Source organism: Haliaeetus leucocephalus, unplaced genomic scaffold (genome assembly GCF_000737465.1).
Source record: "Haliaeetus leucocephalus isolate CR32 unplaced genomic scaffold, Haliaeetus_leucocephalus-4.0 Scaffold897, whole genome shotgun sequence".
NCBI lineage: Eukaryota > Metazoa > Chordata > Aves > Accipitriformes > Accipitridae > Haliaeetus > Haliaeetus leucocephalus.
In genome coordinates this window covers 2,474,649-2,496,545 of record NW_010973333.1, presented here as the reverse complement: position 1 = coordinate 2,496,545, position 21,897 = coordinate 2,474,649, and the positions used below count along the sequence as shown (strand labels likewise).

At 39.6% G+C, this 21,897-nt stretch overlaps 1 protein-coding gene across 3 annotated transcripts in view; it reads left to right on the top strand.

The window, feature by feature from the left end:
• The window catches only part of RB1 (retinoblastoma 1), a 78,927-nt gene extending 57,464 nt beyond the window's left edge, over nucleotides 1-21,463 (top strand). The window contains exons 18-28 of one of the 3 annotated variants that reach the window (XM_010583382.1): nucleotides 12,133-12,251; nucleotides 12,688-12,833; nucleotides 13,544-13,689; nucleotides 14,251-14,355; nucleotides 15,452-15,565; nucleotides 15,656-15,822; nucleotides 16,733-16,763; nucleotides 17,105-17,247; nucleotides 17,708-17,757; nucleotides 19,019-19,088; nucleotides 21,010-21,463. In XM_010583382.1, coding sequence (XP_010581684.1) covers nucleotides 12,133-12,251; nucleotides 12,688-12,833; nucleotides 13,544-13,689; nucleotides 14,251-14,355; nucleotides 15,452-15,565; nucleotides 15,656-15,822; nucleotides 16,733-16,763; nucleotides 17,105-17,247; nucleotides 17,708-17,757; nucleotides 19,019-19,088; nucleotides 21,010-21,013 — 1,095 coding nt within the window. In that variant the 3' untranslated portion in view covers nucleotides 21,014-21,463. Of the gene's footprint in view, nucleotides 1-12,132; nucleotides 12,252-12,687; nucleotides 12,834-13,543; nucleotides 13,690-14,250; nucleotides 14,356-15,451; nucleotides 15,566-15,655; nucleotides 15,823-16,732; nucleotides 16,764-17,104; nucleotides 17,248-17,707; nucleotides 17,758-19,018; nucleotides 20,075-21,009 lie in introns of those variants that run through there. The other 2 variants (XM_010583383.1, XM_010583384.1) reach the window with 2 other exon arrangements.
• Nucleotides 21,464-21,897: the final 434 nt, after the last annotated feature.

Sequence of the window (21,897 nt, the reverse complement as noted above, 5' to 3'; positions counted from 1 at the left end):
TCCAAATCATCCCAACCTTCCCGCGTTTGCTTGAGCCACAGAAAGTAAACAGTACCAAGTTCGAAACGGTTGTATGCAACTTCAGTAAAACAGGGTTCAAATATTTCAGTTAAATCATGCACGATGGCAGTTCGCGGTATGATCAAGTTTCAAAATTAATATGATGCCTTTTAAAGCACTGATCAGTGAGCTGCTGTTTCACCATTCCTCAAAGAGACACCACAACCTGATCGTAGTACTAGTGGAAAGAGTTTGAAATGCTTTTTGTTGGAAAACATATTGGCAAAATGTAAGATTTCTGTGGGAGTATGTTTCAGTGAAATTTCTTCCAAAAAGGCCAAGGGAATTTAAAAAAAAAAAAAAAAAAAAAGAAAGAAATTTTTTAGAAGCTAATTTAGTTTTCCTTAAATTTCAGGAAGTAAAACTAGGAGCAAAAGACTTCAATTTTCTCAAAATAGGATGTAAAACATAGTGCTTTCATTGGAAACATTGAAACTTTGGTTTTGCTCTGTTTACAAGTGACTTAAGAGTTTCTCACAACAAAAATTCAGAGAGCTTGAATAGAAAAGCACTTTGTTACTGAAGGATTTCACGGGTTTTGTGTGGAAATGGCAGGATATTTGTAATCTAATGAGATCAAAGGAAACATAAGGTTTTGGTAATTTAATGTACCTTGTCAGCTAAGTCAGTTTTACTGCTTTGTTGATAGGTGCTCTTCATGTATTGCCTAGTGTCACTGATTTATTGCTTCAGGGAAAGTAATTTCCATTCTTTTCTGTACATGTTGCAGTCTTTAGTTATATGCCCATAGAAATACAACCGGAAGATAAGTGGTCAAAGAGCAAGTGTTGCCCAGAGGAAGGAGACACCAGAGGCCATGCAAATATCTTGATTTTCATAAACGCATCTGCTCCCTCAGGAGTATCTGAGCACAAAAAAAAAAAAAAAAGCATCCGAAGTGTTCTCAAAATTTTGACATTCTTTTAGGATATGTTACTTTTTCAATTTTTGTCATTTTAAAAGGAGGGTTGGCTTCCTCATTATCTTGATGTGGGCGTGTGAGTCTTGGGTCTTCGTCTCAGCTGGGCAACCTTGCTTTCAAGTCGGCGGTTGGGTGCGTGTTTCTCGGCCAGCACGGCTTTGGTTAGGCCCTTCTCCTGAGGGACCTGGTTGCCCTCAAGGGTCTTGCAAGGAGCCTCCAAACCCAGTTCTGGCTTCAGGTTCCAGAATTGGGTGGGCGAAGGGGCTGAAGGTGGGATGCTGAATACGGGTCCTTGGTGCGGGTGTAGCGCAAGACCTTCCCATAGGGAGGGAGAGGGGTTTTTGCATCGATCCTACTCAAAAGTGAAGTGAGGGATCTGGTATGTGGTATTTCAGAAAAAAAACCCAGCACATGATCTTCATCTTTTTATAACTGTTGATTTTAGAACTTGAAGATGATTAACGTTGCTTTCCTAGGTCCTGGTGAAGTCATCCAAATAGAAGCGCTCTGAGTTTTGAAAACAAATTTGTGTTGTTTCCCTGGGCGTCAGCAGGATCTAACTTGCTTTTTTTGTACTTCAGCACTCGGGCATTTTTGTCCAAAACCATGTTTTCTCTGAGTCACTTACCTTTGTGCTCTACTCTGGTAGCTTATGTAATTCAGACAGCTAAGGAAAAAAAAAAAGGCTCGGTCCAATTTTTAACAAGGAAGGAAGCTAAAAATGAGAAGGTTGAATTGACAACAAAAATCTTATGGTGCAGTCACCTGGCTATATTGCAACTCTCTACGTATCTGTTATTCGTTAGTCAAATAATTCAGAATCACAGCGTGCTGTTATTTCCATCCATTCTTTCTCCTATCCCCCAAACTGGTGAGGTGAATTAAAAGAGCTCATTTTATATGAAGTAGGGATCAGCAATTGTCCTCTATGACATCCAGTAATAAGACATCGTATATTAGGCTGTTTTATTTACATAGAAAAGCATTTAGGCTTGACCTTATAGTGTAAACTGGAAACAAAGTGTTTTAAAGCACTATAAATCAGTAATTTCCTGCATCGTTTTGCTCTAAATATCTAAGGGGGAAGTGTTCTGCCTTCCAGCATGTTTTTCCAGAGCCTAAGCTAGCCTTCACTGATCAGTCTTCAAAAAAGATTTTTGTGTGTGGCCGTGAGAAAAGGCCCTGAATATAATGTCTTACATTATTTTCTGAAAAATAATACTGGCCTAATTTGGGGAAATGTTAGCTTGAACTTCTTGCAGATGTTGCTGAGATCCAAGTGACCATATAGACACAGTCACTTAGATCGTACATAAATTGTTTAGATTTTTTTGCCCCTTTTTAGTGTTTTTGCCCTTTTTTGCTAGCTCAGCTACATCCTTTGGTGTTAGAAAAGAATAAAAGCAGATATTTTGCATTGTATTAAAGTTTTCTTAGTCTTTTTTAAAGATTCTAGAGTAACTCCATGGGTACCTCACATGTTTTAGCATAAGATACTTCTGACTCCCATCATTTACTAAGGGATACTCCTGTGTTTGACAATATCAGTTATATTTTTTCCGTCTCAGATCTATGAAAAGCTAATGCTGACATACTAATTTTAGAATTGTTTCTGGTGTGGTTATATTAATTTACAGTTTATAGCAAAGGAAGCCAACTACTGCTGTAGATCAGTGAAATTGCCCTCAAGAGGAGTGGGGGAGAGTGAAGTGATAACCAGAAAAAAGCCAGGATGATAAGATCAGCACTTTTTTAAGCAGAAAGCACTGTAATAACTGCCTCAGAACTAGCTGCAAAACTTTGAGAGAAAACATTAGGAAAAACACTTAGTAAATGTTAAAATACTAGATTTGTAAAATTATTAAAAAGTAAGTGTGAAAAGGGTGTAACGTCAAAAAATATAGATACCAGCATCTTCCAAGTTTTTGTTTCAGATCTGTTCAGAGAAGTTATTGAAAAGTTTGGGTTGTTTTGAGGGATTCTTAAACTTGAGGGGTTCTGTATCACACTGTCAAAATTCAATTATTTATTTTCGGGTTGGGAAGAATGTATTTTTAATGAAGACTAAACAATAGCCCAAGCCTTTTTTAATCTTCTCTTGTTAAACTGATTTCCAGTGCACTACTCCTTACCTCTATTATACTGTATTTTGTCTGATTGTTAAATAACTGCTTGTAAGGCAGAAATGTTTAATTGGAGACATCTTGTTAAATTCTGTCAACTGAGCGCTCAGCAGCTCTGCATATGCTTCTGCTTTGAAAGCTGAGCACAACACAACGACTGCCAGGTTTTGTCTGCCTTGAGCAAATACTAGGTATAGACCGAGGTTACTGAGCTTGAGATGTTCTGTTATGGTAATCACAGAAGTATGGGCTCAAATTAAGATCAAAACTCTTCTTAAGGGATTGGTTTGTGCCCAAAATATTGTTAAACTGATAGTTTTGTTACAACTTTAGTTTTTTCTTTCTTCTTTGTCATGTGTAATTTTCTTCAGACCAAAATATATTCTAAAAGTGGTTGTTAAATCCATTGCATAAAACAGTTTTCATGCTCGTGTTGCCATATTTTGTTATGAAACATGGCATATTGGTTTTGGAACTCCAATTTCTTTGTCCTATTTCTTTTAGATTATATAAAGCACATTGCAAGATACTTATAGTCCTTTTTGCTTTTAAATATCATAGAGCAGTCTGCTCGTAATGGTTTCAGGACATGTACCATCCCCTAGCTAATATTACTTTTTCTAGAGAATTGGTTTTTCCGTACATGCAGCTCATCCACATCCTCTATGGATTACCCCTTTTATCCTTTTTTGTTCAATACGTAATTTGTTGACTACTTGGTTTTGTTGGTAAAGGATACTGTCCTGCTCTTTCAAAAACTGTTGTCTACAAAGTTTCCCAGCACACTTAACCGCTTTCAGCTGAGTTAAGAGAATTGGTGGTGGTACATTGTACCTGAATTTGTCCAGCTAACGAGAAACTGGAAAGAACATGAGACTTGAAACTCAATTACTGGCTTTAACCAAAAATCTCAGAGGCACTTCGTTGTCATGTCTCCACTTGTACTTGGAAAAGTAATTCCTGGAACTGTTCTTAATTGTTGTTCTGGGAACCAGAACTATGTAAGTTAATTAGAAATGAAACCGCTAGAAAGCATGATGTGGTACTGTAAGAATCTGTTTGATTATTACAATAGTAATTACACAAATAAATTCTCCTTACTGAGATAGGCATTTTGTGACCCAAAAGTTTCTCAGAAGAAAGAGTGCTGTTTTGCTCCTGAGTGTAATAATTTTACATATATGGAAATAACTGTAGAAATGTCGTTCTTAACACCGTGCGATGCCAGTTAATGTAAAGGTCCTTTAAAGCATCTCTTATCTCCTTCCTGTGCTGAAAAAATCTTCACACTCTGTAGCGTTCTCACAGTTTAAAGTTGTTGATATAATTCTCAACCTCAAGATTTTTGATTGCTGACTGATATTTTATCATTTCCAACAGTCAAATGATTCATCTCAAGTGGGTTTTAGTTTATGTATTGCATGCAATTTCTTGTGCAGAGAGGGAGGATAAAGGGCTAGCAGTTCAGTTTGTCTTTGAGACCTTTTGGCTTTCGCCTAAAAGTCTTGAGAGGTAAGGTTTGTCCAAGAATTAGTCATATTGAAGCCTGGTTACACTGGGGAGCTAGGTAATAAACGTGCTAATTACTTCAGACATGGAATGTTTCTGTAGCACCACTGCCACTGCAGACCGCAGATCCAACTGGAAGAGGCTCGTAGCAATCGCTTTGGGGAAAAAAAAAATGTGGAGGACAAACCTACAATGCTATTTCTTTGGATAATATTCAGAAAAAAACCCATAGTAAGGATTATTGTATTCCGTAGTGCTTTGTGGACCTACGTGTGCAGTTGTCTTTTGAAGCAACGTGGATTTTCCACATTCACATTTTGTGGCGGTTACTTCCACAGTCGAACACTCGGGCTGTACGATAAAGTAGTTGGGTTTGGCTTTCAGTCCTATTGCCTGATAATTTAGTTTGGTGACTGATAATCCATGGGCTACTCTACTGGCTTAATGGTAACTCTCTTTTATTATTTTGCTAATAATTCTTTAAACTTTGACTTTGGAGTGTTGGGTTGTTGTTTTCAGAATTACTCTACTAATTCTAAATTTGTTTGTTTGTTTTAAATAACAGTAACATTACAGCCCTTTTTAAAAATGTAAAGTTAAGATCATTTTCCCCTGTTCATTATTTCTGCTTTTATCATCCTTGACTATTGCAGCTACTTTATTGCCCACTCATTGAAAGTCGTGAGATCTTTTCGCGGCAAGTTTATTTTTCCTGAAACTGAATAATTTTGTGACCACGTTTCCCTGTCAGTTGTCAACGTTGAACAGCAGCAGCCCCAGCAGGGAGCGTGAGACTTCACTGATAACCTCTCTCCACTGTGAAAATCGACCATTTATTCATACTTTCGATACCTGTCGTTCAGCCGGTGACTGCGTTCCCACCTGCCCCCTCTGTTAGCCCTTTCCTGATGGAGCCTTACCTGAAGGAGCCTGTCAGAGCCTCTCGTCTGGAGATCGGGAGATCTTCTGCAGGATCAAAGACGCGTTGACCGCTTTCGAGGAGAATCCTGGGGATTTGCGAGGCTCGACGTCCCTTTCTCCGCGAAAGCCGGTGCCTCACGTCGTCCTCCGGCTGCTCGTTTCTGTCGCTTCGCTTGACGAAACGCAAACGCTCGCGTTGCCCTGAGGTGGTCCGGGTAGGGGAGCTGCTCTGAATGTAAAACTTAAGGCCTCCCCCACCAAACGTGCTTACGTACAAACAGCGATAAACAAAAACGACAGCAAGACCTCAGTTCCCTGGGGCAGAACTCCAGCTCCGGTGGCGGACAAGGGACTGGGGACGGTGGGCAGGAGGGAGGCCGCAGGTGGATGGAGGAGTTTGGGCGGACTACTGGCTTGGAGTATTTGTCTACTTAAGGCTTTAACGTGCTGAACAGTAACTCCTTAGTTACTCGGCGAGCCTTCCTTTTTCTTTATGAAAAGCACTGCGAGTTTTCTGAGTCTTGAGCAGAAAAAACTGCTGAAGGAGGTGGTGCAAGCCGCGTAGTAGCAGTCTTCCCAGGGTCATCCTGAGTAGTTTAAGCAAAATAGTTGAATAAAAATGTAGTTCTGCTTGTAGACTGTCTTTCAGAACTTCTTTCAAAGCGGTTTTGAAAAAGTTAGTCTCACAGGCTTGGCAAATAGGAGCAGTCCTGATGACCGTGGTTCATTTTTGCTCTTCAACATTCAACTGGGGATTGGTTTGCGGAGCTACAAAGCAATAACTGTGTCAGTAGTTTCCCTATTTGCAGAGCGTTATCATCGGTCCGTGTCATATTTTTGAACATACTAATAGTATTAGTCACTGTCTTAACACAGAAGGTCTATAATCTTTATGGTTAAAATTTAAAAACTGCAGAAAACAAATTGAAGTTGCTGGAATCCCTAGGTCGTCTTCAGATTTGTTTCACTTTTTAATTTAGCTTGACTTTGCTGCTGCTGTTTTTAAAAGCAGCTATCACCCCAAATATCTTACTGTGCCTGCCAACTCTTTGTCTTGCTGTGATGTGCTGCTTGAGGTTTGGTTTGGGGTTTTTTTTTTTTCCCCACCTGTCCCCACACCTTTCCATAATTTCTGGGGAAGACACGTGTGTGGTGGGCCTCTCAGAAGTTTGATGGCTGTTTTTACATGCATCCTTCTCCATTGCTAGGAAGCATATTTTGAAGATGCTGTTGTATCTTACAGTGAGGTGGCCACATGGACTTTTGTTGAGAGACCCTATAAAACATAGATAATTGGTTAATATAAAACCATCTGGTGAAGAACAATTTTGGGAGCAGGGGTGGTTGAAAATTGCGGTATTGATTATTCCGAAATAATTTCTGAATTCTACCAAGATTTGCCAGGTCTCTCCAGAGGCTTTTGAGGAAGACTAGATTATTGCAAAACTGCAAAGAGAATGGATTTGCAGCATCATTTAGAGCAACACAAGTTTAAGATGCATATCCATGCTGTGGTGACCTGGCTTGCTTTGACTGAAGGGATATGAACTCCTTTTTTACTAGGTCTTCAAGTAACTTTTGGTAGGAAGTCTCCATTTCTCCCATTAGAGATGCTTGATTTCATATTAATATGTATGTATATGTGTACATTAATATATATGTATATACACCGCCTAAATCTGTTCCACATTTCCAGAATGGGTCCTACATGCCAGAGCAGAGAACAGTTACTCTTTTTTTGGTGCAATAGCTATTTTATAAGAAACTGGAATATGAGGGCACTGAACATGAAAACTCCTAACAGGCTTGAGGCTAGGACACCCGCTTTCAGGTCAGCTGCTCATGTGCTTTGTGTCAAGGACTTCAAATAATCAGAGTTTTCATGATTTGTATGTGTATCAGTATGTGCTTGTCACTTCCTCCAGAGTTGATGACTTTCTAAGCATCTGTGAGGAGGAAAATCCTGTCAAAATACCGCTTCTAAATGACCAGAACTAATTAACAGTCACTGCTTTTTTTTCTTCCTCTGCATACTATGCATTTAGATAAAAGGAGATCTTCACAAAGCTTGATGACGGTAAGGTAGGAATAGGACTTGTATTAAACATACATTTGCTCTAAGGAGTTAAAAGTAGATCTGACAGTATTCTTATACGAATTAAACCGTCAACAGTGCAGTTGTTAATGTTTTTCTTTATAATTTTGTAAGAACAAACCCTAATAGGATCATAATTTATATAATAGAACTAATGTTTGAAATTAAAACACAGTCCTTAATCTTACTGTTTTTTCATGGTAAATACTATTTAAATTTAGTCTGTGAAGTATATTTTGTTGCAGGAGGCCTAAATTATTTCACAAATCCGAATATTAATTTTCGCGTGAAGCTTCTGAAAATACAATTGCGAGCAAAAGTCAACTATTTGGATGTGCAATTCTGTCATGGGAAAGAGGAGTGGAAATAGCTCGCGCCGGTCCAGTCCTTGCGCTTCCATTCCAGAGCTGTCGATCCTAAATGGGCTTTGTTTTGCCTTGCGAAATCACAGCCACCATTTAGCATATTATGAAGAAGAACGTTTCATAATGTTATGTACTGTATTGACTGATTCAATAATTTAGGTGGTGTTGATTGTAAAAAAAAACCAAACCAAACCAAAAAACCCAAGGGAGCTTGGCATTAAGATACACACTGAGTTTAGTGATAAACACCGCATTGAATTTATTGTGGACAAATAACTAAAACCTGCAAATCGATTAGGAAATTATGATGAAGCATAAAAACATAAAAGCAGTAGAAAACAAAGACAAAAGCAGTTTTTAAAATACTGCGAACTGCTAATTAGCACTGCTGAGAGTAATGCTGCTCAGGGACTTCGTCTGTAGTCGGTGGACTACACCCAAACCCCGGGGTAGCTGTTCTCCATACTTAAAGATTCAGGTCTTTTGTTTAATCTTTTCACGAAACCCAAAGTCCAGTGAAACATTGTTGGGACAGAGCTGATGAAAAGATCAGGAAGCTGGGAAGCACCTGTGTGTCCTGTAGTTTCACCATAGCCAAATAAAGATTCGCCAACAAAAAATTCTGCCCGTTTTGTCCATAAAAGGAGGTTTTAGGTTGCAGAAAAATCACTGCAGATGCTTGCGATGGAGGGAAGCATCCTGCAGAGGGTCACTTAACGGAGTCTCGCTTAATTCACAGAGTTCAGTGTTGCAGAGTTATAATTAGCCCCGGGTAGTGTGAGAGGGGGCTGAGTCAAATTTCAGTCTTATTCTTCATTCTGATGCCAGTGGCCATTTGACCCTGGGAAATTTTAGGCCTTAATTTTTTGCACTAATAAAACGGGGCTTCTCTAGCCATCGCAGGGAAGTCTCAAATGAAAAGCAACATTTCACTTAATTAGTAAAATTTATTCTGTGGCTGCATCTAGTAACGTTAATCACTTATTGAGCATTAAAGTAAAAACTGCAAAACTCCTTTCATGTGAAAGGAATGCATTGGGGGTGACCTGTGCACCTGAAGTGCTGCTTAAAAGCTTTAAAAAGCAATATAAAATTTGTAAAAGGTAGTGTGAATAATGTTGCTTTAGAAACGGGTTACTGATAAACATTCCTGTTCAATAAAGCTGGACCCAGGGGTTAAAGTTCTTTTGTGACTACTACTTAGAGGGCTGGTAATTGTCTGGTTAATGGTATATTTTGCTCATTCAAGCGAGAGGTAGTTTGTTGAATACCAAATAGTGGGACCGAAGCCAAACAGAATTTGCCCTGATAAGCTTGAAAACTCCCTGCAAGCTGCAGAATGTGCTTCAGATTCACTAAATAGAAGTCTTTGTCATGTTTAAATATAAAGACAGGAGGCAGGGTTGTAATTAAACCCATCGGTTTTGCAGGGTGGGGGGTAGATGCATTTGAGAAAACTCGTCTCTGCGTATTTCTGCGTTATGGCACTCTCGGTTTTTTGGGAGGCACCAGTCTTGTCAGCATAGCACCTTCTTCCCAGTGTCAGTCAGTATTTGTGGGAGCCAGAAAAGATGTATTGGACTCACTGCGTCTTGCTGTTCAGTCTCGGTGAGTAGATGTTTCTACACAAAGAATATCCTCTTGCTAACTGTGGTCCATCCAACTGATGGAAAGCAGCAGTAGGTTTCATAAATTCTTGTAGGGTAAAGTTTCACGTGCCAATCAGCCGATTGAGCCGGTTGTTCTCAGTAAATGGGGGACATCTCGTGCTCCCTGTTTTCTGCTCTTCCCTGCTTTGCTCCCAACCTCTGTGGTGTTGCTGCCCCGTCTTTTCTTAACGCTTGTTCTGGCTCTGCTCGTGATTCTCGGTAGAGCTGGCTTAGATCTGGTTTTGCTTTTTCTGGTAACTTTCTGCTGGTTTAGTGCATCCAGTTGACTTGTGTGGAGGTTGACTGGTTGTCCAGGCTGGCAGGTAGAAGAGGAGGAGTGGAAATGACACAAAAATAACCAGATCCCTTCCACAGGTAGCAAGCTGCTGCGTCCCCTCGCCTTATCTAATGAAATCACACTCTGTGTAGTGAAAATGGGAGCAGGGTTGCGAGAGGACCTGGAACTGCTGGTCTCAAGTGCTAACTTCAAAAATAGTAACTTTTGCTTCTGTTTCTTGACCTCTCATTCCCCTTTATCAACCCCTTTTCCTCCTACTGATGCTTCATTGAAAACAATATTTCCCTAGTCATTAATAGCTAAAATGTGAAATGAATGAAGCGGGATTCACTCTTAGTCAAGGAATCAAGAGATGTTTCAGCAATGAATTAGTGATTGCTCTGGGAAAGAAACTCAGATTCTTCAGGGCATGGTGAAATGCTGATGGGAATAATAAAAAGGAAGAGACCAAGTGGCCAGAAGAATGAGAAATGGAGAAGGTCGTGTCTCTGCATTTCCAGCAAGGGCAGCGCTGGAAGAAACAAGTGAGAAATGTGTTCACTCCTAAGTACAGGGAAAGATGATGCAAACCAGCCCAAGAGCTGATCTGGTTGAGAAATGATGGAGAAATAAGTATGTGGTTATGAGTCAGTAACTGATGATTTTCTGTTATGGATGGAACAGCACCAGTATTGGCAAAACCATAGTTGAAAAATTACGCAATATGAAAAACTGCAAATCTCAAGTCACTCTTGTCTTGTTGCTTTGAATTTTTAGTTGATGCACTTCAGAAGAAAGGTGATGTTTTTTTAGAAATACGGCTAAATGAGGAAAGTCTTAATGCTAGTTTTAATTCTAGTAAATCAAGTCTAGTTCTACTAGGCCTTTTCTTGTTGCCTTAGCCAGGTGATGCAGCTTGCTTTACATGCATGCTGTGCCCCTATTTGTTATTGTAGCTACAGATTTGTCATCCCTGCCATCATATTAAAATATTAGTAACATGCATTTGTAGGATCAAATAGACTTTGGACAATCGGACGATGCATTATGTACAAAGTGTTGAGCTGATGGATTTTACTGCTGTCTTGTGGGGGATCATTTGGAGGAATATGCTGAATGTTTGGTTTTGCCCACTTCATTCTCAGTCTTATGGACACTGCTTTCCCCTGGAGAAGGCAGATATTTGCTAATCCAATGTTCTTCTGTTGCTTTAGTAGTTCTGATGCTGCACTGTTAAAGGCAACATTGTGCTCAAGGATGAGTCTCCTCTTTAAATAAAATAAAAAAACAGAAGCCAGCAACCCTGTGTTTTCAAAATTAATTGTAAATATGGTGCCAAAATATTCTCCCATGCAGTCTTGCTGTCTCAGCATAATTCTTCTCTGTACATGACATGCAAGCAAGAAAAGCCTGAGATTTTGTTTCTGCCAGGCTGCTGTGTATTACTAACGTCAGCAGTAGTACTAGTGTTGCTTCAGCCAGAACCTTCCCCATTCCGCTTACATCCTCTCTGCATCGCCTCCTACCTCAAGCTCTTAGTAGGTTCAGACTTTTTCCAGCTGCCTTGCCTAAAGTACTGATAATTGACCTAAAATCAAAGTGGTTTTTGGTTTTGGGTGTGAGGGCAGAGACTTAATGTGTCCAGAGTGACTATAACTCTTGCCAGAGGTAGGTCTGGAACAAGACACTGCAGAGATTGAAGTAGTCCCCAGTGCACTTAGATGAGTTATGACCGTGGTTTGTATATTATAATATGTAAAATACTGGGTGGATGTTGTAGCAGAAATGGATTGACAGGACAGGAACTTTCAGTCACCGACGGGTTTGTGTTTTGTTTGGTTGGTTGTTTTTTTTAAATGTGACCTTTTATGTATTTTCTTGTATGGTTTGTTCTTCTTTCCAGGAATGGCTATTTAATAGGAAGTAGTAGGAGACTCTAGAATACAGTTATGTCTCAACACTGGAGTTAGCCTGTATCTAACGGGCTCCTGTTGAAACAGAAAAAGTGTTTGGTGTATTTAATAGTTAAAACTTGTCAGTTAAAGAGTTAAAATATATTGGGCAAAATATGACTGTTCTGAAATATTTCAAAGCGTTAATCTTTTATCTAGGATCATATTTTGGGGGTTGTTTTTAGGGAAGAAGGAACAAAATCTCTCCAGTGTAGTTGTCTATTCTCAGTATAAGGTATTGTTACTGTCATTTTTCTAGGGGTCACCTCTGTTCGATCTTATCAAGCAGTCAAAAGAACGAGAGGGCCAAACCGACCAGCCTGAGCCCGCTTCCACTCTCAACGTGCCTCTCCAACACAACCACACTGCTGCAGACCTGTAAGTGACATGCGTGCTTGAGGTCTAGTTAAATGTGAAGTTAATATCGCCCTTAATATTGAAATCCACGTGTATTCTGTTTTCCTACTTGTTAGGCTTGATACTTAGGTTATGATGAGCTGTTGTATTTGCTGCTTATTATACATGTAAATTTAGCTAAACCGAATTCTGAAATATTTTTTTCCAAGCCCTATCAAACTTGAAATTCCAAACTGTTATCTTACTTGCCTAGGAATAAATAAGTCCCTTTATCAGGTATTTGATCAATAACTGGAATTTTTTAATTCCTGATACAGGAATAACAGGTTACAGTAGCAATTAATTTCTTTAATTTCTTCTAATGGGGGAAGAGGGAAGAGTTCCTGCAAGTATTATTCATATAAAATTGTTCCTTTATCCCGTGATGTTAAGTGCTTAATATACGTTGAATCTCCAGCTATCTTTCTCCTGTGAGATCTCCTAAGAAGAAAGCATCTGGACCTTCTCTAGGTGCTTCTTCCACTCCAGATGCTCAGCCAGGTGTGACCCCCCAAACACAGAAACCACAGAAATCTACCTCCCTCTCTCTGTTCTACAAAAAAGGTTTGTTGCTTCTGTACATGCTGAAATCGCAAAGTTACCTCTTGTTATTTATCCTTTTTGGGTTTTGGAGCTCAACATTTCTTAAAAGATGATAATAGAACCTGTAGTAAACACCGTGGAAACCCTCAGCTGCCTCTGGAAGAAACAGTAAAACGGTGCCAGCAGGTTAATGCATGCACTCTACACACTGCAAGTTCGAACTGAAAACTTATCTACTGATGGTAAGAATGGCCATGTGGGCTGAGATGGAGGGTCCTTCTATCATAGCATCCTTGTTCTAGCAGTGACCATAAATAGATGTCATGGGAAGCTTAAGAACTGGGCAAGCATATATGGTGCTTCCCCTGAATGCTCTCCCAAGCTTTGACTTTCTCCACCTCGGGGGTTTTCCTGAGCCTTTTGCGATGTGTGTGCTTAGTAACTCTCAGTAGATTCATGTTCCAAATGCTTGTTCCGACTTCTTGAATCGACGTAGGCATATATGCGCAGCGTTGTTTGGTGTGGACTTTCCTGTGTCCAATGCCTGTTGTGTGAAGAATCTTTTCCATTTCTTTTGAACTTGGCTTCTTCTACCTTCGTTTGATGGCTTGTAGTTTTTGTAGTGGGAGATGGTGAACGTTTAATTGCTGTCCATCCTCCATCGCGTTCCTTTTATTTTGTATATGCCTATTATTACAATTTCAGTTTATTTTTCTTCTCTGTTTCTGAAGTGTATCTACTGGCCTATCTTCGACTACATACCCTGTTTTTTCGGCTTCTCTCTGAACATCCTGACCTGGAACCCTTGATCTGGACCCTCTTCCAGCACACGCTGCAAAACGAGTATGAGCTTATGAGAGACAGGCACTTGGACCAGGTAACGTTAACAAAAAAGTTTTAAAATTTTAAAAAGGCTCTCCAGAACAAAAAGTTACTTATACATTCTTTAGCCATTAGAAATTGTAATTTGAGTTCTTATTTCTCTATTGATCATTCAAGGAAGAAATTAATTTAGAGTGAAGTTGATCATCTCAGGTTTTCTAAGTACTGGCAGTTACTTATTATGGGATCTTCAAATACCATTTACAGCTATATTCAAAACAATGAGGACACACTGAATTTTCTAATAATTTGCATAAGAAAATACTGATTTTCTTTGGGCAGACAACATGTGTGGCTGATATATGTTTTGTTATTCTACCCTAAAATTGCAGCATGTGAAATGAGTTTGAGAAGATATTATCAGCTCCAATTAGTTTACTGTCATACCGAAATGGGGAGAACAGTAGTTGACGTATATTCTGGAAGTTCTTAGGAAGTTGAGTTGCATGCTAGTTTACAGAGCACGATCAGTAATAGAAAGCTCATCTTAACTTGAAATGAAGAAGCTGAATTCATTTTCTGCATTTCCAGTTGTCTTGTCTTGTTTCTTTAATAGATCATGATGTGTTGCATGTATGGCATATGCAAAGTAAAGAATGTAGATCTCAGATTTAAAATAATAGTTTCAGCATACAAGGAGCTTCCCAACACAAATCAAGAGGTATGGAAATTCTTTAATGTTATTCCTCCATAAAAATGTTATAAACTAATTTCTCTCTTGTCTAAAACAAAAAAAAAAACCCACCAAACTACACCTGAACGTGCAAAAGTTTTCTGCTTCACTGCATCTGCATTTTGTGGAGGCGAAAACTGTCTCTAATACTAAAAGTCTCTTTAAACATCTCACAGATAACTCTCTGTAGAAAGCAAACTTCATTCCACAGAAGCTAAATAATGGTTTATGATTCTATTTGGAGACTAGATGAAAGATTGGGATCTAGAGCTAACAGCATTTTCAAAAGCAACCCAAGTTCCTTCAACAGTTATCTGACTTCCATGGAGGATTAAGAGAAAAGAAGCAGATAACTTTGTATAGAAGCTTTCAGTAGAAACATGGCTAGATATCAAATAGCGATGTATGGTTAGATATCAAACAGGTGTGTATGTATTAAAGTTGCAGGCTTAATTCTAACATTAAGTAGTTCCTTTCTTTCTAAGGGCCTTACTGTACTTAAATTTTTGCACCAAACAGTAATTAATGGGAAAAAAACTCACCAAACAGCTAATTGAACGGTAGCCATCCTTCTAGTAGCAGAATTTCTCACTGTGTATTTGTGCATCTTGGCTAAACTCCAGACTTTTGTCTCCAAGCCTAAAGAACTATTTTATCCACATCGGGTCAGTAATGGGTTTTGTAGCCTTGCAAGGCATGCACAAAGTTGGTGGGGGTTTTTTTGGTTTTTTTTTTGTTTTTTTTTTTTTTTTTTGAGAATTGCATTTGTGAAAGCAAATGGAGCTTGAATTTGGAAAATGTTGTTATAGTACTGATGAACTGCTTTTGCACTAGGGAGCTGCGCCAGTTAATTAAGTAGGTACCACTATTGATGCTCATACATGTTTGAGGGAAAAAAAAAAACCAACAATTTAGAACAGTTCTAAATAGTAGTTACAATGGCTTGTGTAGAATACCCGTGCCATCTTAACTCTTAACTAACACAGATTTTTTTTGAATGGCTTTGAGTTTGTCAAATGTAAAATTCTCATCCTTTTTTGTTTGTTTGTTTTTAAACTGTCTATGATTTTCTTGCCCTATGTAGACTTTCAAACGTGTTCTTATCAGGGAAGAACAGTATGACTCCATTATAGTCTTCTACAACTTAGTGTTTATGCAGAAGCTGAAAACAAACATTTTGCAGTATGCCTCCAACAGGGTAAGCTGTTAGTTGTGTTCAGTGTTAATTATTTAGTAGAATAGGAATATATAGACAATAGAACTTATGATGATTTTATTATTTTTATAGCCTCCCACTCTGTCACCTATCCCACACATTCCTCGCAGCCCTTACCAGTTTTCCAACTCTCCTCGGCGTGTCCCTGCTGGCAATAACATCTACATCTCGCCCTTGAAGAGCCCATACAAATTCTCCGACGGGTTTCAGTCACCCACAAAGATGACTCCAAGGTCTAGGTAGGTTGTTGGCAAGCAATTCTTTGACTAAATTAAAGGTATTTGGGGGATTTTAGTGGAAGCAAATTAGAAAACTGCATAGTCTAGTTTGCCAATAGTCTGCGGTAATTATCTTTTCTAGTTAAAAGTTTGTGTCCTGTATTTGGAATCTTTATTCATCTTTGAGCACTTTTCTGTTTCAGTTGAGTCAGTGTGCTCAGGGAGTTTGGGGTGTTTTTTTTTCTTTCTTTTTTTAGAACAGTCACATCTAAGAGGGGTTTTCTGACCTAGTTGCTTAGATGTTGTTGGCTTTGACTGTGGTTCACCCTCCTGAAAAACAGAGATGAGCTTTGCACACTTGTTTAAGAGAAAATACTTTTTTGGAACAAAATGGTTGAGAGTAGTTGACTGAGCAGAACCTTTCAAACTGTTGGTCACTCTTTCATAGCAGACGAGGATGACAGCAAACGTGCAAGTCTCCAGTGGGTTTTTCAAATTAGGATCAAGTGAGTCCCATTGCACCTGGCCCACTGTGTACAAAAGTTAAACTATTACTGTATATTTTAGGCTGAAGTCCTGCATGGTTGTGATTAGCAAACACCTAAAGGTGCTGATGAAGGGATGATTATCTGGGTACCCAGCACTGAAGCGTCTTCCTGCAGATAAGGGCCGGCCTGTGGGGGCCTCCGATTCTTTCAAGCCACGCTTTCTTTTTGATCTGTGTGGTACAGTTGATTTGGCGATTCAGCATTCACTGGCCCGAATAGAAACGTGAACAGTCTCAACGCAGTAAAGCGTAGTAAGGGTTTGCACCGTTAATGCGGAGAGAGAGGAAGAGACTTTGTTAATGCCTTGTGCTAAGCTGTGCGAATTAGTGGATGCTTCTGTCATCGTAACTTAATCTTAAACACTTCTCTTCTTCATTTGGCAGAATTTTGGTGTCTATTGGTGAATCGTTTGGGGTGAGTTTTAACATTTTTAATGTCTGGTCTTGAATGCATGTAACTTTTGGAGGAATGGGATAGACTGCTGACACCTGTAGAACTGGCCAGGGAGTGTCTCTAATTCAGCACAGTATTTTATGGGATTTGTAAGCACAAAGATTACAGGGGTGTCCTGTTAACTCCTTTCAAATATCCAGACTTCACTTTTAAAACGTTTTGCATTTTCTTGCTTTGACAGAAGGTAAAGCTCTTAAACTGCAGAGTTTTAGAACTCCTAATTGTTGTAGTGGATAATCGGGAAAGTTTGAGTAGTTTCAGGATTTGTTGACAATTCTTTCCCTACTTTCTTGTCATTTCAGACTTCTGAAAAGTTTCAAAAAATAAACCAGATGGTGTGCAACAGTGACTGCCAGCTAAAACGCAGCGCAGAAGTAAGCACTGCTCCTAAGCCACTGAAGAGGCTGCGCTTTGATATAGAAGGGCAAGACGAAGCAGATGGAAGGTGAGGGATTGTTCGTGGCTTTTTGGTAATCTTACGTATATTTGGTTCTCGGGGCCTTCCATCCTAACTTCTTCCCGACATCCTAACTTCTGTTAATTTGTGAACTTTAGTAAATATATTCAATGAGAGATGGTAGCATACTACTTCTCAATTAGACACTTTGATGTCCAAAGCAAGGATTTATTCCGTGCCTATACATCCCAGCATCCCAGTGTTACCGCTGAGTGCTAAACTGTGCTGTTGTCTTTAGTCAGCCTTTTAAAAAACAAAACTCAAATTTTTTAGGTGTATGAGAAATCAAGCAACTCTTGAGTTTAGCATGGATGAAAAAAGAGTTAGCATCTTTGTAAGAGAAGGCGATAGCACTGAAGTGAATGAACCTTGATTTAAAGTTAGGTTATGAGGATAAATGTTGGGGTTTTTTTTAACTTGCACTTAATCATATGTTTTCTGTCTGCAGCAAACACCTACCCCAGGAGTCGAAGTTCCAACAAAAGCTTGCAGAAATGAGTGAGTATTATTTTTTCCATTAACTGCTCAGCAGTGAGTGCCTTGGATAAAAACAGTTTGTGCCCACTCAGATAAAAACATTGCTCAACACTGATGTAATTTTGGTAACTTGTTCAGTTTTTTGTACTTGCTCAGTTTTTTGTACTTGCTCCATTTAATCTTGAAAATGCAGATTATAAAATGGAAATCCTCAAAAGCCTTTTTGAGGATGTTAAGTGGCACAGCAGCATAGGAGATGCTATATTACATGTGAATAAGAAAATGAGCATGACACATTTTTCCTAAACACTAGAATTCTTGAAACGGAATTAAATGCTTGCCAAGGCTTTCCCATTTGTTGTAATGACAAACCCTTAGCTGAGAGCTTGTGGGTAGAGATCAGTAGTAATTGCAGCAGCATTTCGTTGACCAGAACACCTTTTTAGGTGATTGCAGTATAGTCAAGGAAATTTATGTACGCAGGAAAATTGTATGTAATTTTGTATGTTGCTGCGCTGTCTTTTATACTAAAATGCCCGAGACTGGTGGGTCAGCATTTCTTTCAGACTTTATGGCATCACTTTTGAGTTTCATTTGAAAAACAGAAATCTAGCTCAGGAAAAGCGAAACAGCCACATCCCCACATCCGAGCTTTATTTTCCACTCCCAAGAAGGAGCACACTTGGCCTGACCGGGCGTTCTCACTCTCCAGTGGAATCTGAGCTCTGTAGCTGAGCAGATTTGCCCGTTAAAAATTCTTACCTAGCAAGTGTTTGCTCGTCAGGATAGGTATGAGTACGGATCCAGGCACCTCTTGTTTATTATTTTAGGGTAGGGGAAAGGTTTGAGCGTTTCCTCGTGACAGAGGTTAAGAAGAGATGTTCTGTCTCGCGTCCAGTTGTGTCAGCATGTGTCACCGCGGGGAAAAGGCATTTTCTGGGCAGGCTGGCTGCGGGACGTGCGGACGGCTCGGCCCGTAGCATCTGCCTGGCAAGAAGACGAGACCCCTACGTGGTACAGTCCATCTGCCTGCCGTGAAGATGAAAACAAAGTGAGGGTACAGAAGCAAGGAGAACTTCAGTGAACGGGTGGAAGGAATTTAAGCTCTGTGAGATTGAGCAGGAATTGCTGAAGCAACTCAGAATTACTTTTAAAATGTGGGATTTGTTTTATTTAGAGTAGTGTAATTCAATTCCTTGTGTCATTACCAGTTTTTTACAAGAACTAATCGTGTCTGAAGCAAGTATTTAATTTCTTTTTTTGTTTGTTTGGGTTTTTTTAGCATCTACTCGAACAAGAATGCAAAAGCAGAAGCTGAATGATGGAAATGATACCTCAGCCAGTGAAGGAAAGTGAGATTCTTCTCAGGACCAGGGGCTGCACTGCAGGCCCTCTTAGATTGTTTTTGTTCATTAATTGAGTTGCTTTTTTAGTTGCTTTTTATTCAGAACTGCTAGTTGAAAACATTTGGACTTTTTAAATTTTTAAATGTTTTTCATGATACTTTGCCTTATGATGTAGCATATATACAATGTAAGCCACTGAATTTAATTTATCTATTTTTTTGAGGATTTTAAAAACAGACTTGGAAGGTGTCTTGGTTTCCTATTGCAACGTTACTGATTTAAGCCAATTCAGTCTACTTGGACTGATTTTTTTTTTCTGTCTAAAGACAAAACGTTAGCTAGAATGATTTGAAATGCACTAATTTTGTTTCTTAGATTTCATTTTTAGATTTTCTTTACTTGCAAATTTTGAAAATGAGGGGCCAGATACTGCAAAGATTTGTCTCTGTATATAATTAGCGCATCAAATTCCCATTAACTTAAACTGCAGAGCAGTCGTAGACCTTGCAGAGTCAGTACGTGAGAAGTACAATCTGAATTCAAAGGGAACTCGTTATGTAGCCGTACTACTGAAACCAATACTTAGCGTTGTGTAGTTCTCCTTCCCCAGCTCTCACCCCCCTGCAATTTCAGAGGGCACTGTCCATCAGTTGGAATTTCATGGAACGTGAATCCCACAGAGAATCTTCCCAGAAGCCAGAGCTTCTTCCCATATGCAGAGTACTTGATGTGCACTTTCCTATCTTGGAAAAACCTCAATTATTTAAAAGAAAAAAGAACCCCAAACCTAAATCCCACCTGGTACACATAAGATTTTGAAATTCTAATGATGTAGAATTTTCTTGATTTCTTCAAATTTTCCCCTAACTGTAGCCAAGCCAAACAGCTTAAGAAACAGGCCCCAAACCTGTTTCCTATGGCTGAAAGCTGAGTCTCTCCAGTTGGGTTCCAGGTATGAGTGGCCTGGTCTCTAAAAGCACAGGGCGTCTCCCATTGGCACAAAAGCCGAACTTGACAAGCCCACATTGGGAAAATCAGTCTGCCTTAATTTGCTGAAAAGGCAGAGTTTAATAGGCAACTTGCGAACTGTCACAACTAGCAAAAAAAACCCCAAAACCTGAACTTTTTTCAGCTTCTGTGTTTGTAAGTTACTGATTCAGATACCAGATTTTTTCTTGCAATGATAAAGGGTTTGCAAAGTAGCTAGTTAAGGAAAGCACGTTTTACTTCCAGTGGATTAAAACCTAAGTAAATAAATGAAGTCCTGCTTTAAAGTGACCCATTTTTATGAAATTTAGCTTTTGCAGCTACTTGAATTAAAACAGCTACAGTAGAAAAGCATGCTGTCCTTACACAAACATTTTAAAACCACATCTTCTCCGGGTAGCTTATTTAGAAATCATTTAGCTGATCCTAGAATACTTACAGTAGTACATTTTAATGATCAGTCCTTGTGTCGAACAGAAGCTAATCCTACAGCTACTGAAAATTCTACAAACAGCACACTGGTTTGTCAATGAATTTTAAAATAAAATGGAGTTATTTTTTTAGTCACAATATGGCTTCAACTTTCCTCCTGAAAAATGTACAGAAGTGCTGGAGTACCTTATGTTTATTTTCTCACTGTTTGCAGAGTTTTACAGACAGAATATATGTTAACATTGGGGTGCAGTGACTGTAAGCTCTGTTACAGCCGTTTAAGTTCTTCCATGATCCTTTGGCTAGAGGGGTGACAGTACAGAGTCCAGTGCCTAAGCAGATTTATTATTTCCTTACTGTGACAGTGTATTTTTTTTTTTCTGTTCAAAGACTGAAGGCTTTACATCAAATGTATGATAGTATTTTATACAACTAATCAGTTTCTTTCCTTTCAAGGTAAATAAAATAGCTTTTAAAAGATTCCCAGTTAGTAATTTCCTTTTATTAGATGAGAAGGTGACTTCATAGGGTAACGATGTCCTGCTGTATCACGCTTCCACCGTGATTCTGCAGCCGGTACAAGCAGAGGTCCAGCGATTCCCTCTTGGTGCGGAGGTCCAAGGATTCGTGCTGTCGGGCTTGGAGTTACCTTCGGGAGTTTCGGGAAACGTTGTTCTCGCCATAACTTTTGTTCCAGGGTCGCTGTTGGTGACCAGGCTTCTGGCAGAGGCCGGCCCGTACTGATGGTGGCCTGGGTCGCTGCCAGGGCCCTTGCAGAGGTGCGCGAGGTAGTCCTTCGGAGATTTGGGTGTCTGCATTTAGAAGCATTCCCGTCATCAATTCTTTTGCGTTCGGAGCTGCTGAAATCAGCCCGGGATGTCAAAACTCCAGCAAAAGCCGCCGTGGCTTTCGGGGCCAGGTATGTGTCTGTAGGCAGGTCAGCCTCGCAGGCTGCCCGTCGCTGCGTTGCTGGAGTCCGTCGGTGCCCGTGAGTCACGACTCTCCTGATCTCGCAGGGCTATTTATAGCATCAGTGTTCATGACAAGGCTTAGGGCACAAAGTGCACTTGCTGACTTACTTGCCAGTCCTTGCCCCCTCTGAAAACACATTTTCAGAGGAGTCCTATTTTTAAGTAGATATGTATGCAAATCAAAGTGTATTGAAACTGAATGGCTTTTTATCAGATTTGGAAATTTTACTGTGTTTGAGAGTACTTTTCTTACAGCGAGACCTTGTTGCGTTCAAAATGGGCTAGGATATTGAAACTGTTTCAGGAAAACAACAGAAAATTAGAATTTGGAGCCAGGAGAGTTGGACAGAAAATGGGACGGGTGTTTCAGGTGCCTAATGGTAAGGATTGCACCACTGCTCAAACTCTCCTAAGCACCATGGAGA